This window comes from Coloeus monedula, assembly GCF_965178545.1.
Source record: "Coloeus monedula genome assembly, chromosome: 4".
Lineage (NCBI taxonomy): Eukaryota > Metazoa > Chordata > Aves > Passeriformes > Corvidae > Coloeus > Coloeus monedula.
The window spans coordinates 8,471,543-8,490,329 of record NC_138784.1 but is presented as its reverse complement, the minus strand read 5'-3'; the positions used below and the strand labels follow the sequence as shown (position 1 = coordinate 8,490,329).

The 18,787-nt window shown below is 48.9% G+C and overlaps 1 protein-coding gene across 1 annotated transcript in view; it reads right to left on the bottom strand.

The window, feature by feature from the left end:
- Positions 1 to 4,148: 4,148 nt before the first annotated feature.
- ARHGAP8 (Rho GTPase activating protein 8) overlaps positions 4,149 to 18,787 on the bottom strand; it is a gene marked incomplete at its 5' end in the record, with an annotated part of 68,286 nt that continues 53,647 nt past the window's right edge. The window contains 1 exon segment of the mRNA XM_082280266.1: positions 4,149 to 4,613. Within this exon segment, the coding sequence (XP_082136392.1) occupies positions 4,416 to 4,613 (198 nt within the window). The 3' untranslated portion in view covers positions 4,149 to 4,415.

Here is an 18,787-nt window from a genome sequence, read left to right as displayed (position 1 = left end):
TGGTTAGTGAGTAAATTCTGTACCCAGACTTTTGCCCGGGGCAGTTGTGTGTCGCCTGCAGACTGCAATGAGAGAAAATGATTCAGAATAACAGGATTATTTGAATTTTGTGGTACTGTAAGGCTAGTCGGCTTCAGTAACCAAATTCAAAGGTTCCTGTGAGAATCATTGAAAAGCCATGATAACAGCCCTTAATTCAACTAACTAAGCAGAGTCTGACTCGGATTGGTGTGTTAATCAACCACCACAAAGGCAGTGTAGGATACTGTGCACCCTTGAGCACAGTGACCCCTGCTATAAATTTGTCCCAATCCGTACGCCCCAAGCTGCCAACACATCCTGTCCCCAAAGGTTAAGGGAAGTGGTAGCAACATAAGGCCTAATTGTAGCTGTGTGCCCCTCTGAGTCCTTCACCATCACAGGCCATTCGCTTAAATAGCTCTGTGTGGTTCCTCCTAATCCTGCAATGGCCGATCCCACCAGGGCTAAAGGCCATGAGGGAGGCCATGAAGAGAAGGAGATGATAGTTACATCAGCACCCATATCAATCAAACCTCGAAGCTGAGTCTGGGGTGGACGGGCGTTCGGCAGGATCAGGGTACATGTCATCTGTGGCCTTTGGTCAGAGATGTCTGCAGTCCAGAAGGCCTGCGGAAGTCCCGTAGATCCACTGCCGTTATCTTTGTGAGCTTTTTGTTCTATGCTGGGGACACAAGACTTAAAAGGCACTATTTTAGCAAGGCAGGTCTTAGGAATAGTTACGGGGGGTTTTTGCGTGGAGACCATAGCGCAAATCAAGTCAGCATCAGTAACTCCTGAGTGCACTAAGATTCCTTGATGGGCAACGTCAGGTTTTCCCACCAGCATCGCACTGGATCCCTGGGCTAAGGGTCCATATGCATCCAAGGGAACCTTATAAATACCTCTAGAGTCTAAGACGACTGCAGCTGCGGTGTGGACATCAAACCCGTCTGATCCCTGGGTGCCATCTGATCCCTGGGTAGCTGGGTAGGCCTGTGCCTGTACCTGTGCCACCCTCTGGGGGAGAGACTGCATCGGAGAGCAATTCCCCCTCCTTTCACCCCGGCGGAAGTTTCCTGACAACGGCTGACCATCGGCATGAGTCAGGGATCTACAATAGTCCGAGCAATGCCCTGGCCTGCCACACCTCTTGCACTGAGGGATCGGTGTGTTCTCTTTTTGGTTTGGCTTAGGCTGCTTCCCTTTTTTCGCCTGTTTTGGTTGCTTTGGTTCACGACCAGAAGATGTGTGAACAGGCTGCAGGAACGCAGCCAATGCAGACCTTCTCTGGTTCCCAGATCCCACCTTAGCGCAGGTTTTGACCATGTCTGTTACCTCAGGATCCCCTGGTAAGGCATCTATGATTTTTCTGCACTCCTCGTTTGCGTTATCTCTCACTAACTGCCTTAACAACAACTGTCTTAACCCATCATCCTCAACCTGCTCCTCGAGAGAAGCAGCGACTTTCTCTACAAAGGAGAGGAATGACTCTGATTTGCCTTGAACTATTTCAGTATATCACTTTCTGGGCGCAGACAACTCTATGGTTTTCAACAGGGCAGCCATGCCGACCTGTTGAGCTTGCTGCAGGACGCTAGAGGACAAGTTACCCTGTAGACTGGGATCAGAGAAAGGACCAGTCCCCATCAAAGCATCTATTCCTGCTGTCCGTCTAGGATCGGCAGCAGGGAGCTGCATATTCCCTAATGCAGCCTTGTCAGCCAGCTTTCTCCAGGTTCTCTCAAAAACTGTAAATTGTACAGGTTGAAATAGTATTTGACCTAAGTGTCTGATATCAAATGGAGAAAGCAAATCTGTATTTATCACCCTTATTATCTGCATTACCTCAGCAGAACCTAGCCCATATTGTGCCACTTTGGATTGCAGGCCCTGGGCAACTTTCCAAGCAATTACCTCATGCTTATCATGCTCGCTTGAATTTGGGAGAGCCTTATACACTGGGAAAGCTTGAGTCTCCCCTTTTGGGGAGTCACTACCACCCTGAACCTCTGGCACAGCCTGTGGATGAAGTTTAACAGCTTCCTGGTTACACCCAGAATCCTCAAATCTATTTGGCATTCCAAGTGTTTCCAATAACCTCCAGTCACCCTCCTCCAACGCTCGCATCTTAACTGACTCTAAGAAGAGACTGTAGTGGGTCGGACGCACTGTTACCGTGCAGTCCTGAAAGGTCCAGGGGCGAGACCAGCGCAGCCTTTTTCTTCACCGCCCGGGTACAGTCGCCTGACGACCTGGGGCCAGAACCTCATCTGCCTCACTTCCCGATGACGAGTCATCAGGCAAAGGCAACTCAGAGACGCTGGGAGTGAACAGAGATGGACAGAGAGGGGCACTTTGGCTAAGTTCGCTAGAGCCAGAACAGACAGCACAGACTACAGCTGGCTGTGCTGCAGTTTGAACAACAGCTTCTTCACGGGATGCTGTCTCGGCTGGTCCTGACCGAGCCGGTACTGGAGCCGCTGCCGCCGTCTCTAGGCTTTCAACCGCGCCTGGCGCCGCGCTTGTCTCTTGCACCACGGCCGCGCTCGGCACCGCACTCGTCACTGCTCCTATTTCTCGCTCCCCGGCTGCGCTCGGCGCCACGCTCCCCGGCCACCGCTCCGCAGCCGCCACCACTTCTGGGTTTTCCCACGGCAGCACTACTTCTGGGTTCGCTGCTGGCCGCCCTGCTTCCTGGTTTGGAGCCGCAGCTCCTGCGGGCAGCACAGGCGGTGCTGGCGGCGCGGGCCCGGCGCTCCCCGCACAGCAGGGTGGCTCTGGCATCCACATCAACCACTCTAGCAAGCTGAACAGGTCCTCCACCCTTCGGGATATGTTCAGTAACTCTGTCAGAAAAGGCAGATGCTGTATTAAAAGGTCAATGGCTTGGTTCTGCGACTGCGCAGAACAGTCCAGGACCAAGGAGGGCAGCGGACCACACCCAGGCAGTCTCGTTACACTCACGCCCGGCGCTACACTGGCTAAGAAGTTAGATCCAGGTGCATACGCAACGGAGCTAGGAGCCGCTCTGGGGGTCCAGTTGGCTAAGCCGCTAATTTGCGGCCCTGGATAAGCCATGGCCGCCGCCGAGCTGAGTGGTAAGGCAGGCTGTGCGCCCTCCCGCTGCCCTGACCCCCCTGCCTCTGGCGGCGCGGGGTCTCTGGGGGCCACGGAGTCCTGCGACTGTGCAGGGTGAGGCAACGCAGGCTCTGCCTGTGGAGCCAGGGGTTTTTTTCCGAATCCACCATCATTTTCCCCCGAAGCCCAGTCAGCGGGGTCCCCCCCGGACATTCCTCCGTCACTCATCACTGAAATAAGCAAGCCAGCCCTGCTGCCACAGTCAAGGTCTGTCAGCAGAATAAATAACGAACGCCAGGTTTTGTATAATTCTAACGCTGCTGGGTCCCCAGTCAGGAGCTCGTGTCGGACAGCACAGCCAAGTTCCTGCCATAAAGCAAAGTCCAGGGCAGTATCTCTGTCCATGGAAATCCCTTTTAAGGTAGCCCAGTCTAATAATCCCGAACTGGGTTTTCAGGAATGGAGGTGTGCATTATACTAAACACACCTTTCCAGACCAGTACCACAGCGTCAGTTTGTGAGCCGCTGTTCGCCATTTCTCAGTCCTGTCGCAATTCCCGGTCCCGGGGGGGAAGGGGAACAGCGTACCTCTAGAGAAATTTGGCTTGGCTCGCAGCGTGCAGGACACGTCAGAGAGTGCAGATCACGTCGGGCAGCACCAAATATTACCACAGGCCTGGGCACTAGGGTATATCACCGTGTCCCGCAGCCATAGGGAGGAGGAGGAGGAGAGAAGATCCAACAGGCAGGAATTGTGCAGCAAGATTGATTGATTTAATTATTTTACAAACTCTTTTATAGACTTTTTTCTTCATAGCCTAATTGGACAAAGGATCAGCCACCCCTTGGGGGTGATTGGCTAAAATCCTAAAACATCCATTGTCAAAATATTTTTCCACTATATCATAAACAAGACTTTCCAAGGTTGCAGGTGGCTTGGTTGTTTACATTCCCTGCTACCTCTTCTGCGTGAGAGAAAAGTCTCTCACGGACTTAGAAAATAGCAAGAAAATCCTTGCTAGCAGCATTTTTGTATCTACAGGGTTTTTTAACATATCAATTTTTGTCAGCTGCTGAAGTTTAGCAAGTGGATTCACTTTGATCTATGTGTCTTTGAATGTTCACATTGATATTCTCCCCATGTGATGGGAATATATGTGACACCAGTCTTCTCCCAACATCTTTGGTATTTGGAAAGATACAGAAACTTTACTCCATGTTGAAATTTTTTTTTGCAGGAGAGCCCTAAATACAGAGGTCTCATCCAAGAGACCTTTCCCTCAGGCAGCCTTATTCCATTTTCCCTTCTGAGAGCATTAAGGCAAGATCTCACCAGGCACTGTTCGGGAATTGAATATATTCATGTAGAAACCTATCAGCAGTTCAGTGAGGAGATTCACGGGTACCAGAGCGCTCAGGGAGGTGGTTCCTTTCAATGGCCAGATCAAATTCAAACCAAAGACACAGGCCAGGCTGGATGCTGTCATTCTGCTATGGATGCTCTCCTGTGAAACCTGGCAAAACATAAACATGAATAGGTATATGCAGACAGGAGACAAGAGACAAAACATGATCCTATATGGAGGAGGAACCAATAAGAGGAGCAGACCCTGGCCATGCATACATCACTGGTTTCTTACCCTCAGGGCTGACAAGGCACCCCAGAGCAATGAGGGCACTGGAGGCTGTGTCCTTTGAGTATAACACAAGGTCAAGCAAAAAGGCTGAATTTTTTCCTTGTGCTAGAAAATTAATTGTTTTCAATCTTTCTATCATAGAATCTATTGTTATCTCTGCTGGGATGGGGAAAAACAGCATAAAGGAATATAATCTGCTTCAGATGACATCAGCTCAAACAAGAGGCCTTCATACCATAGCAATGTAGCAAAAACTAAGCTAGTGCCAAAATAACTGATGAGGGAAAATGATAAGAACAAGGAGCACTCTGTTAACAAGGAGACACAGAACTAGGTATTACCCTGAAGGTAGCTGGACAATGAAATGGTGTTTGTTTACTAAGAAATATGACAAGGCTGGGGGCTGCTTTCTAGCCCTTGGTGGCTTATACAGGCTGCATTTACTCTGTAATATTGTACACTGGGGATCATGGACAAATTATGTTTTGGTGGTTCTTTCAGTGGAAAGTCTCTAAAATATCATGAGAGCTACAGCCCATCACACTGTATTTTCTATAGCACGAGGAAGAGCTGTACCCTAAGAAAGGTACCTGTGCCGGTTCGGGCAAATTTGGAGGAAAATATCCTCTGATAGAAAGCAGGTTACAACCACCCCTCCCCCCCACCAGGTTCAGGAAAAAAATAAATTTTCCTCAAAGGAAACTGAAAGAGATAAAAACTATTTATTTAACAAATACACAGGAAAAGGATAATGATGCTAAATAATAAAACCTCTCTCTCTGCTGAGAGAAACCTGGGAAAATTTCAGAGTCCTTCTGTAGTCTCTCTCTCCCCCTCCTTGTCATTGGGACGGGGTGGTGGGCCCACCTCCAGGGCCAAGGCCTTGGTGGAAAGTCCTCCCAATGTATTCTGATGTTGAAACCATCCAGCAGAGAAGAAGGGAAAAATCGGAGCCCCAGGGAAACAAAGTTCAACTTTCTGGAGGAAAAGGAGCTGAAAACCTGGCCGAAAGCTGGCTGGAAAGAAAGCAAGCCAGGGTGCTTCCCCCCACTCCCTCCGCTGCTGTTAGCAGCAAGAGGAATCTGTATCTCTGTGTCCTTGGAACATGAAAACAAACTGCAAAACTGCTTTGAAAGTTTTGGTCGGGTTTTTTCTCTTCTCAGGCTCAGTTTAAAGGCATAGAAAGGCACAAAATTAATTTCTGGGCATAGAACAGCAGTATGGGATACACATCATAAAGTCATCCCAAGACAGTACCTTAAGTGTACATAGGCCAGGTAGTCTGGAATGGCACAAAGAGCATGTGGTATAGTACTGGAGGACAGTGGAGGCTGGAAGGAGCCAAACCTGTTGCAGTTGTATTCACCCAGTTTTTGGGGCTCCTGACACCTTTCACCCACAAGTTGTATACAGGAATGTTGGGGTTTTAGTTTAGTCTTAGTTTTTTTCCTGTTAAAGGAATTTTCTCCCATATGCATGTTGCTAGGGGACAAATAGCTGTACTTAAGAAAGACAAAAAGAGAGTGGGGCGGGCCTGGCTACTCCTTTGTTTACACCTGGGTGTGGGGTCAGTTCGCTCTGAGTGTCCGGAGAGAGAAGCTGCAGAGAAAGGAGCTGCTGCTTCTTTCTTTTTGGCCGTTCTTCTCTTCCTGCTGGAAACAACGCCGGGACCCCAAAAGCCGCTTTCCCTGCCCTGCTGGAGGCCAAGCTGTGGCTGCCCTGCCCCGCTGCTGCTGCTTCGAGCTTTCGCTACGCTGTAGCTCTGCTCGCCCTGCCTGCCTGGGCATCCGTGGGGTTCTCCCATCTGGATACATCTCGCCTGCCACCCGGGATTTGCGTTCGTCCCTGCTGCTCCAGCCTGCCGCTCTAGCCTGCCGCTCTAGCCTGCCGTTCTATCCTGCCGTTCCAGCCTGCTGTTCCCGCCTGCCGTTCCAGCCTGCTGTTCCTGAGAGTCCAGGATCGGCTGCCCAGGAGTTTGTGAAGCTTCTTTGTTCCATCCCTTCCCGGGATCCCAGGCCACCGGTGCCGCGTGCTCCCCGAGCTCGCTCCGGAGCGCCCCCTGCAGCCGCGGGGGAACCATCGCACCTGCCCTGCTCACCGGGAGCCGCCAGCGCCCCTGCCGGCTGCGAGCGGAACTGCACCCGAGGGGAAAGGGCCCGACAGCCGAGAAGGGTGGGACTGGGTTTGTGTGTGCTGTTACTGCCATAGTTACTGTTGTTGTTTTGTTTGACTGGTTATATACATATATATATATATATATATATATATATATATATATATATAGTAAAGAACTGTTATTCCTATTTCCCACATCTTTGCCTAAAGGCCCTTGATTTCAAAATATAATAACTTGGAGGGAAAAGGGGTTATATCTGCCACTTCAAGGGGGGCTTCTGCCTTCCTTAGCAGACACCTGTCTTTCAAAACCGAGACAGATCTTGGCGCCCAATGTGGGGCCTGAGGGCATTAAGAGAGAGAGGTGAAAAAAAGGAATAACAGTTCTTGGATAACTTTATTTTGTGTGCCAGATATAGGAACCTTGTTAGGCTGCACTATGTGGTCTAGTTTACCCTGGTTCGGGTGGCATGTGGCCGTGGCTATATTCTTCCCCTTTGCAGCTCCTTACTTGAATATGGGTCCTCTGACTAAGGCTACCATTGCTGTTATCCAGCTTGTGTTATGGGTCGAGAAGGTGAGGAATTCATGGGTTTTTAACTTCCTCCGGAATGTGGGCACATGGATAAACGGCTATCACACACTGAGCACATGTTTTTGGGGTTATGTTAACAATGGTACCTTCTGTGAGGAAATGACACCAGGGGAAGTTTTCCCCCAACCCCTCAACCAGTTCTTCGGGCCCACCCCATCAATTTTCGAAGGGTTTAAATTCCCTCTGAATACTAACCATCTGCTGCTGTAAGGCCTACTCTATTTAGCACTCAAGGATAAGTTGAGATTGGCTTGGATATCTACCCGGACACCAGCCCCAGAGACTAGAGATCCTGCCCCAGAACCTGACATGGCCCCAGAGAGTAGAGTTCCTACCCCAGAGCCCTATCCTGCCCCAGAACCTGGCACGGCCCCAGACACTAGAGATCCTACCCCAGAGCCTGATGCAGCCCCAGACACTAGAGACCCCACCCCACATACTGATACCGCCCAACAGTCCACCTCAGAAATGGACTACCCAAACTGGGTGGGGGTACTGGCAAAAGGGATGCAAGAGATGTGCCAAGAGATAGGTCAGGTGCGCCAGGGGATATGCCAGGAGATGGGCCAGGTGCGCCAGGAGATGCGCCAGGAGATGGGCCAGGTGCGCCAGGAGATATGCCAATTGCTAAGGGAATACACCTCCTCAGCTAGTGAAAAACCCTCTCCCTGCCCCAAAGAGGGTGAGTCCGATGGTGCAGCAGTGGAACCCACGGATGTTACAACCGTCCAGGCTTCAGCTGAACCACAAGGACAACCACAGCCAGCAGCAGTCGCCCCTGTGCAAAGGAGGAAGTGTAAGACCAAATCAGTACGACCAGTTAATGATGATGGGCAACCAGGGCCCTCACAACCAGCAGGAGAGCCAGAGCCAGAAATCATCACTGAGTCCCTGTCGCACGACAGTCTCCGTGCTATGCGAAACGACATTGTGCGAAGGGGGCATGAGCCTTATACCACCTGGCTGCTTTGGGTTTGGGACCTTATGGGCACAAGTGTGCAACTGGATAGTGGTGAGGCAAGGTATCTGGGATCATTGACCCAGGACCCAGGTGTGGACCAGGTATTTGTGAGGGAGCCAGGGCCCCTTTCTTTCTGGGAGCGGCTCTTAACGAGTGTGAGAGAAAGGTTCATTCACAAAGAAAGAATGCAGGAGTATCATCATAGAATGCAGTGGAAGACACTCGAGCAAGGGATCCAACAGCTAAGAGAGGTGGCAATATTAGAGGTACTCTTTGGGAGGGATGGACAGCATGATAATGACCCCGATAAGGTCAGGTGCACAGGACAGATGATGTGGAACCTGGCAAGGCTGGGGCCATCACAATACACCACCTTCATTGCAACGATTGATGCTGACAATACCCGAGAAACCGTGGGCTCTGTAGCCAGCAAGCTCAGGCATTATGACAGCATGATCAATGGCCTGCTGAAAGCTCATGTCTCTGCTGTGGTCCAGGACCTCAAAGAGGAGATGAAGGAGATGAGGGAGGAAATGAGGGAGGAAATGAGGGAGGAAATGAGGGAGGAGATGAGGAGGGTCAGTGTGGCACCAGTGCGAGTCACAGGCCCCCAAGTCAGAGCCCTTTGTCCCCCTGCTAGAGAGAGAGGGTACACCCCACGAGCTGAGCTGTGGTTTTTCCTGTGTGAGCATGGGGAAGACATGAGAAGGTGGGATGGGAAACCCACCTCTGTCCTGGCAGCGCAGGTGCGTGAACTCAAGGAGGGAGGCACTAACCGAGGGGGTTCCGCTAAGGTGAAAGTAGCCTCAGCCTCCCGTGACCGAGCTGCCAGGTATTACAGAAGGGAGGATGATATGTCGGATCCCCTTGAAGGTACCTTGAGCATGTACACCCAGGGAAAGAATGATAACCAGGGCTAGAGGGGCCCTGCCTCTAGCCAGGAAGAGGCACGGGAGAACCGAGTTTTCTGGACGGTGTGGATCCGATGGCCTGGCACATCAGAGCTACAAAAATATGATGCATTGGTTGATACTGGGGCACAGTGTACTTTAATGCCATCGGGACATGTGGGGGCAGAACCTGTATCCATCGCTGGGGTGACCGAGGGATCACAGCAGTTGACCCTTTTGGAAGCTGAGGTGAGCCTGACTGGGAAGGAGTGGCAAAAGCATCCGATTGTGACCGGCCCAGAGGCCCCGTGTATTCTGGGCATAGACTTCCTCCGGAATGGCTATTACAAAGACCCAAAAGGACTCAGGTGGGCATTTGGGATTGCTGCTGTGGAGGCCGAGGGCATTAGGCAATTGAACACCCTGTCTGGACTATCTGAGAATCCTTCTGCAGTTGGGCTCCTGAAAGTGGAAGAGCAACGAGTGCCAATTGCCACCTCGACAGTGCACTGCCGGCAGTATCGGACAAATCGAGATGCTGTGATCCCCATCCACAAGATGATCCGCGAGCTGGAGAGTCAAGGGGTGGTCAGCAAGACCCACTCACCCTTCAACAGCCCCATCTGGCCTGTGCGCAAGTCTGATGGGGAATGGAGACTGACTGTGGACTATTGTGCCTTGAATGAAGTGACTCCACCATTGAGCGCTGCCGTGCCGGACATGTTGGAGCTCCAGTACGAGCTGGAGTCCAAAGCAGTGAAGTGGTACGCCACTATTGACATTGCCAATGCGTTTTTCTCCATTCCTCTGGCAGCAGAGTGCAGGCCTCAGTTTGCCTTCACCTGGAGGGGCGTGCAGTACACCTGGAACCGACTGCCCCAGGGGTGGAAGCACAGTCCCACCATCTGTCATGGACTGATCCAGACTGCACTAGAAAAGGGTGAGGCTCCAGAACATCTGCAGTACATTGATGACATCATTGTGTGGGGGAACACCGCGACCGAAGTGTTTGAGAAAGGAGAGAGAATAATTCAAATTCTCCTGCGAGCTGGTTTTGCCATCAAGAAGAGCAAGGTCAAGGGACCTGCCCGAGAGATCCAGTTCCTGGGAGTAAAGTGGCAAGATGGACGGCGTCAGATTCCCACTGAGGTCATCAATAAGATCACAGCAATGTCTCCACCGACCAACAAGAAGGAAACACAAGCTTTCCTAGGCGCTATAGGTTTCTGGAGGATGCACATTCCCGAGTACAGCCAGATCGTGAGTCCTCTCTACCTGGTTACCCGCAAGAAGAATGATTTCCACTGGGGCCCTGAACAGCAGCAAGCCTTCGCCCAGATCAAGCAGGAAATTGCTCACGCCGTAGCCCTTGGCCCAGTCAGGACAGGACCAGAGGTGAAGAACGTGCTCTACTCTGCAGCCGGGAACAATGGTCTGTCCTGGAGCCTCTGGCAGAAGGTGCCTGGTGAGACTCGGGGCCGACCACTGGGATTCTGGAGCTGAAGCTACAGAGGATCTGAAGCCAACTACACTCCCACAGAGAAGGAAATCCTGGCAGCTTATGAAGGAGTCCAGGCTGCCTCAGAAGTAATCGGCACAGAGGCACAACTCCTCCTGGCACCCCGACTACCGGTGCTGGGGTGGATGTTCAAAGGAAAGGTTCCCTCCACGCATCATGCCACCGACGCTACTTGGAGCAAATGGATTGCCCTCATCACGCAGCGCGCCCGAATTGGAAACCCAAGTCGCCCTGGGATCTTGGAAATAATTACGAACTGGCCGGAAGGTGAGACTTTTGGGTTATCTTCTGAAGAAGAAGAGGAGCAGGTGACACGTGCCGAAGAAGCCCCACCATATAACGAGCTACCAGAGAGTGAAAGACAATACGCCCTCTTCACTGATGGTTCCTGCCGAATTGTAGGCGCTAGCCGGAAATGGAAAGCCGCTGTATGGAGCCCCACACGACAAGTTGCACAGGCTACTGAAGGTGAAGGTGGATCGAGCCAATTTGCTGAGCTCAAAGCTGTCCAATTAGCTCTGGACATAGCTGAAAGAGAGAAGTGGCCAAAGCTCTACCTCTACACTGATTCATGGATGGTAGCCAATGCTCTGTGGGGTTGGCTGGAAAGGTGGAATAAGGCAAACTGGCAGCGCAGAGGAAAACCAATCTGGGCTGCTGAAGAGTGGAAAGACATTGCCACTCGGGTAGAGAAGCTATCCGTGAAGGTCCGTCATGTAGATGCTCACATTCCCAAGAGCCGGGCTAATGAAGAACATCGTAACAACAAACAGATCAGGCTGCGAAAATAGAGGTGTACCAGATAGACTTGGATTGGCAACATAAAGGAGAACTGTTCTTAGCTCGATGGGCCCATGATGCCTCAGGTCATCAGGGCAGAGATGCCACCTATAAGTGGGCACGAGACCGAGGGGTGGATCTAACCATGGACAGTATCTCCCAGGTTATCCATGATTGTGAGACATGCGCTGCGATCAAGCAGGCCAAGCAGGTGAAGCCTCTGTGGTACGGTGGGCGATGGTCCAAATACAAGTATGGGGAGGCCTGGCAGATTGATTACATCACACTGCTTCAAACCCGCCAAGGCAAGCGCTATGTGCTCACAATGGTAGAAGCCACCACTGGACGGCTGGAGACCTATCCTGTGCCTCATGCTACTGCCCGGAACACCATCCTGGGCCTGGAAAAGCAAGTCCTTTGGAGGCATGGCACCCCTGAGAGAATCGAGTCTGACAATGGGACTCATTTCAAGAACAGCCTTATAAACACCTGGGCTAGAGAACATGGCATTGAGTGGGTGTACCACATCCCCTACCATGCACCAGCAGCTGGGAAGGTTGAGTGGTGAAATGGACTGCTTAAAACCACCTTGAAGGCACTGGGTGGGGGGACTTTCAAAAACTGGGAGATGCATTTAGCAAGAGCCACCTGGTTAGTTAACACCCGAGGCTCCACCAACCGAGCAGGCCCTGCCCAATCCGAACCCCTACAAACAACAGATGGGGATAAGGTTCCAGTGGTGCACATGAGAGGTATGCTTGGAAAAACTGTTTGGGTAAAGTCTGCCTTGAGCAAAGACAAACCCATCCGTGGGGTCGTTTTTGCTCAGGGACCAGGTTGCACCTGGTGGGTGATGCAAAAGGATGGAGAGACCTGATGCTTACCTCAAGGGGACCTTGTTTTAGGGTGAACTACCCATGGCTCTGCACTTGTATCAGTATCAGCATGTATATTTGTATATAATTTGGGTAATGCATAGATTTATATGGTTAAAAAAAAGTTGTTTCATGTAACATGTTAGTATGGGAAAAATTCGGGGTGGATAATGTTGGGGTTTTAGTTTAGTCTTAGTTTTTTTCCTGTTAAAGGAATTTTCTCCCATATGCATGTTGCTAGGGGACAAATAGCTGTACTTAAGAAAGACAAAAAGAGAGTGGGGCGGGCCTGGCTACTCCTTTGTTTACACCTGGGTGTGGGGTCAGTTCGCTCTGAGCGTCCGGAGAGAGAAGCTGCAGAGAAAGGAGCTGCTGTTTCTTTCTTTTTGGCCGTTCTTCTCTTCCTGCTGGAAACAACGCCGGGACCCCAAAAGCCGCTTTCCCTGCCCTGCTGGAGGCCAAGCTGTGGCTGCCCTGCCCCGCTGCTGCTGCTTCGAGCTTTCGCTACGCTGTAGCCCTGCTCGCCCTGCCTGCCTGGGCATCCGTGGGGTTCTCCCATCTGGATACATCTCGCCTGCCACCCGGGATTTGCGTTCGTCCCTGCTGCTCCAGCCTGCCGCTCTAGCCTGCCGCTCTAGCCTGCCGTTCTATCCTGCCGTTCCAGCCTGCTGTTCCCGCCTGCCGTTCCAGCCTGCTGTTCCTGAGAGTCCAGGATCGGCTGCCCAGGGGTTTGTGAAGCCTTTGTTCCATCCCTTCCCGGGATCCCAGGCCACCGGTGCCGCGTGTTTCCCGAGCTCGCTCCGGAGCGCCCCCTGCAGCCGCGGGGGAACCATCGCACCTGCCCTGCTCACCGGGAGCCGCCAGCGCCCCTGCCGGCTGCGAGCGGAACTGCACCCGAGGGGAAAAGGGCCTGACAGCCGAGAAGGCTGGGACTGGGTTTGTGTTTGCTGTTACTGCCATAGTTGTTGTTGTTTTGTTTGACTGGTTATATATATATACTTATATATATATATATATATATAGTAAAGAACTGTTATTCCTATTTCCCACATCTTTGCCTAAAGGCCCTTGATTTCAAAATATAATAACTTGGAGGGAAAAGGGGTTATATCTGCCACTTCAAGGGGGGCTTCTGCCTTCCTTAGCAGACACCTGTCTTTCAAAACCGAGACAAGGAGCTTCTTCAAGCACTACTTGAAATATACACATCTTAATCCGGATGTTGCTTTGGAAGGCCAATATTTCAGCTCAAAGCAGTACCACTGTGACTTGCTGTAGAGCTAGATTTAATTTTTTCTCTTCACGTTAACTATTTCAAAGAATTTTCCCAACTCCAAGATTATACCATGTCTCCCCACCTGCAACCACTCTATAAACATTTCAAGGAGACAGTCAACATTGAAATAATCAACAAAAATACCCACAACACAACATGTCCTCTTAGAGAAAATCCTGAAGATAAAATGAAACAGTGATTTTACCAACTGAGGCAGAGCTTCACTAAGCCTTATCTGTGAGTCATTAATGGGGATGACATAGGAGCTCAAGAGAGACATGGCAACGTTGCTTCATTCCAAAATACATAGCAATCCCTTCCTTAGTAGACGCAAGAAAAAGTGTGCAACTGAACTCTACACAATAATCTTCACTGGCTCACCAAAAGCTGCAAGCAAGGAAACCTTGCCACACTACTGGTACTGACTTTACCCCTTTCCAAAGAAATCAGGCTTCCTACCGTTTCAACCCTCTCACTACTCTCAGTGCCAGATTTCTTTCTCAAAGGTTATGAACATATCGACTCCATCTACACCACCACAAGCAGCTGATGTGTTCTTCCATCACTAGATCCTGTAAGGATAGCATGCAGCTAGCCAACCTCTTCATGGGCTACCCCTCTGAATAACTGCAACCCAAAGCTACATTCTACCTAAGAAATACAAAAGGCACATTCAGCATTTGGAATTAACTCCCTTGACTCCTTCTTTGATTCCATCACAAAGTTAGTAACCATCATCTCTGTTTCAATTGAAAATACATGCTCTGTCAATTCAATGAGCTAACAGAATTTTCCAGAGACCCAGATCATATCCTTGAAGCAATCATCTGAACATCATAGGAAAGGATCACTACAAAGAATCACACAGCTTCACTTTGTTAGGTTTTTTCCCCCTTTCACTGAAACATATATATAAAAACTATTAAGTAATGACAGCCTATATTGTAAGGAAGTAATTTATAGAGATAAAACTTGTATATTGCAAAAATCATCATTGGGAACAAACACTGAAGTTTTGGTGCCACATCACCAAATGCAAAACATGTATGTTCGCTATCCCAGAATAATATCCGGCTCCTCCTAGAAAATTATGATGATTTTTGATACCACATACTTTCATCCTAGCACACTCATGGATTAATTTGGTGGCTGGACACAAGTGGTGTCCTCAGGGCTCAGTACTGAGGAAGGTCCTGTTTAATCTCTTTACTGATGATCTGGATGAGGGGATTAAATGCACACCCAGTCAGTTCACAGAAGACACTGAACTGGGCAGGAATGTTGATCTGCTGCAGGGCAGGAAAGCTCTGCAGAGGGATGGGCTGAGGACAGTGGTCTGAGGTTCAACAAGACCAAGTGCTGGGCCCTGCCCTTGCATCAGACCAACCCCCTGCAGCTCCAGGCTGGGGAAGAGGGGCTGGAAATCTGGGAAAAGGAGGTAGCTGGATATGAGTCCAGGTATGCCCAGGTGGGCAAGAGGCCAATGGCACCTGGGCTGTCCTAGCCATGGTGTGGCCACAGGACCAGGAAGTAACTGTCCCCCTGTGCTTGCATTGCTGAGGCCACACCTTGAGTCCCAAGGGCAGTTCTGGACCCTCATGACAAGAAAGACATTGAGTGGCTGGAGGGTGTCCAGAGAAGAGAATGGTGCTGGGGAAGGCCCTGGAGTACCAGAAGCAGTTGAGGGAGCTGCGGGGGCTCAGTCTGGAGAAAAGGAGGCTCAGGGGGCCCTTCTCTCTCTCTACAACTCCCTGACAGGAAGGTGTAGCCAGCTGGGGGTTTGCTTCTTCTGCCATGTCTCAAGCAAAAGGACTAGAAGAAGTGGCCTCAATTTGTGCCAGTTAGAAAATAATTTTTCACTGAAAGACTGACAGTGGTCAGACACTGGAATAAGTTGCCCAGGGGGGTGGTGGAGTCACCATCTCTGAAAGCGTTCCAGAGGTGTCTGGATGTGGCACTTGGGACATGGTTTAGGGGTTATTATGGTGATGCTGTGTTGATGGTGGGACTCGATCCTGAAGGTCTCTTCCAACCTTGATGATCCCATGATTCATGGCTACCACAGGAGTAAAGCAGTCATTACACTACCTAATGAACTTAAACTGTGAAATACAGAGGGTAGAAACAGCCCTATTAGGTTTTAAAAATATAACAACATCACCATCTCTTTGGTTGCTCAATTACAATGCTCAAAGGAACTCTGCAAAACACTTTCAACAGAAAATTACTAGATATTAAAACACCCCCACAAACTGACTTGAAATTTGTTTCTACCACCCACTGTCAGCTACTTTGCAGATGTGCCAACTGCTTCTATCTGCTCCATGAGTCATCTAATCCTTCCCAACATGCCCCATCATCTCCAGCCACCCTCAAGCTTTATTGAAGGTAATTACACTTTTCAGTTGGACAAGTGGTTGAGACAAAACATTAATTCAGAGCAATTTTTTCCAGCTTGAACTTGGTTTTAAATTTGCTCCTTTGGTTGCAGATCTGAAGCACAGCTCATGGGTCCCAAACCTTGTCCATTTTCTAGTTGGTCCAGGTTTGACAATTTGAATTCGGCGAGTTTTTGCAATGGTTCTTTCAGGAAAGTCATCCACTCTTCCCCCACATGAGGCATGACTGCAGGGACAGAAGTCAGCAGCAGGTAGGGAAAATGTAAGCCTCTACAGACTCTCCTGCTTCTTTAGCCTTAGACTGTCATGGAAAAATACAATTACAGCGTTCTTCTAAATGGTTTCTGGGTTCAGAACTGGGTATCTGTAGCCCTCAGAGTGCTTTGCCAAGAATTCTTCTTTGCAAGGAGACTTCTCTGAGCCCTTTAAGTTTGCATGTGCATTCATAAATCCACTCCACTGCCAGTGCAATGCAGGGCCTGTGCAACACAAGCACTAGTGCACACTCATCTCTCCTGCAATCAGCTGAGCAAGCACAGACATGTTTCACAGGAATTATTCAGGGACTAGCTTGTGAAAACTGGTCTGTCTTTGCCCTCTTGCTCCTGGTTGCCCATTTCTGCCAATGGACCTCAGTCCACTGCAGCTTCAAGAAGACCCTGCAAATCCTTCTCTAGCAGCCAGGTGGACTGCAAAGTAGAGATGGGATGGTTTATACCTTTCACCACTGGGCTCATTACTGGCAAAATCACTACTAATCTAAAGTTAAAGAACTTGGACCTATTTTTTAAATTCAAGTCTGTTACTTCTGTACAAGTTGTCCTGTCTTGCTGTAGCACTCTTGGATTACACTGTTTCATTAAGCAAGAGGGTTGAGACTGCAGAGAAAATAGGGATATTTTTTTCTTCTTTCACAAGCCTGTATCAAACTTGGAGTGTTCAAAACCTGTATCTAGTGATTATATTTCATCCCACTTTATGAAATTGCTACAAGTACCTTTTGCACCACCCAAGACTCAGCTCATGGAAGAATTAAATTGCCTCTTATATGTAAGGCAGAAGGTTGTGCTTGCAGATAAAAACTGGGATTATTGTTAAAGTATGAATTGTGGAAGCTTGTGCAGCACACCAGTCTGCAATGAATAGAAATCTCTAGCTCTGAGAAAGTTTCATGTTCCCCTGACCCTTCCAAATGCAAATATACCCTGAGACATTAAGGAAGAAAACCCATAGATCAGCAAAAATTGCAGATCTGAGCACTAGTATCACTTGATGCTGTGCTTGACATAACAAGGCCTACTTAAAAGTAATGCTATATTCTATTTCCCAATTACAGAAAATATTGTGTGGTACTTTTGCACACCTCCTTAACATATCAAGAGCTCAGCTCTTAAGAAGTGCATTAAGACGATGCATCTACTACTGGAACAAAGTAGTAGATACATAACTTACGCGATTCATAACACTGAGGAGCTATATCAGTTGCTAAAATAATAGCAAATGACATGAGGACTTCCTTAATAGCTTTAGAGTTCAGCTAGACAACAGTAAATGAAAACGTGAGTGTTACAGCAACTGCTGGTTATAGTGATGTGTTTATCCAGTAATCTTGCTTTTTGCTAGTATTTTGATGGAAAAAGGGATTAAATACACTTGTTTCTGAAATACACTGTTGGCTAGAATATGATAAACATGACTGTAGCTCAAGAAGAGCTACTGAGGGTCAATTACCTCACTGGTGAAAATCAGTATCATTCCCTAGACATGATTGCTGCGGTGGCCTCTTAGGGCTTTTGAAGGCCAGACCATTTGCTTTAGGTGTCAGCTACACCACGACCCTTCATTTCAGGCACCTACGTTTGAAAACTGCAGTCTGAAAAAGGCGATGCATTGGATAAGGTAGAAGGAAGGGAAATGTGCAGCCCTGTGACTGTCTTTTTCTGCACAGCCAAACTATGCCACAAGGCTGAATGTAGAACTATTCAACAGCTGATGTTCCCCAAACCCTCAGACTCATGGATTTTCCAGAAATGGGTTAAAAGAGATCAGCAAATCAAAAAGTAGGACAGAAGACATGTGATTAAATTTATCCTGAAACATTAAAAAATCCTTGCAAAATCCTTGCATTCTAAGTTTTTCATTTAACACTAGTAATGAATGGCTATTTTAAACAGGAAAATGCTATTTTAAAGATTTAATACAAAATATTTTTCTGATGGTTGTTCTAAAGCTTATTAATATTTATATAATTTTCTAAAATAACACTAATTTATTTGGTGTTCTAGTTGCCCAAGATCTATACTTCAGGGAAAACAGGTGATTTCACCTATGTTTTCTCCAGCACCTAAAATTACACAACCACTATTTTCATGCTTTTTTCACACCAAAATAGGGAAAAAAACCCACAAAACTAAATAAAAAACAACATACATTGTGAATGTGGAGTGAAGGAACAGGACTTGTAAATATACCAGTGCCAGCACAGTTCATTTAAATGTGCACAGTAGTTTTCATGACATCTAAAGAATTTCATGGTGAAGGGATGGCCAGACTATGGCTTATCACTGACTCGTATCAAAGCTGGAGGGTTCTGTACCCCAAGTTCCGTCTACTAACAAGTACTGTACAACCACCTCACCAG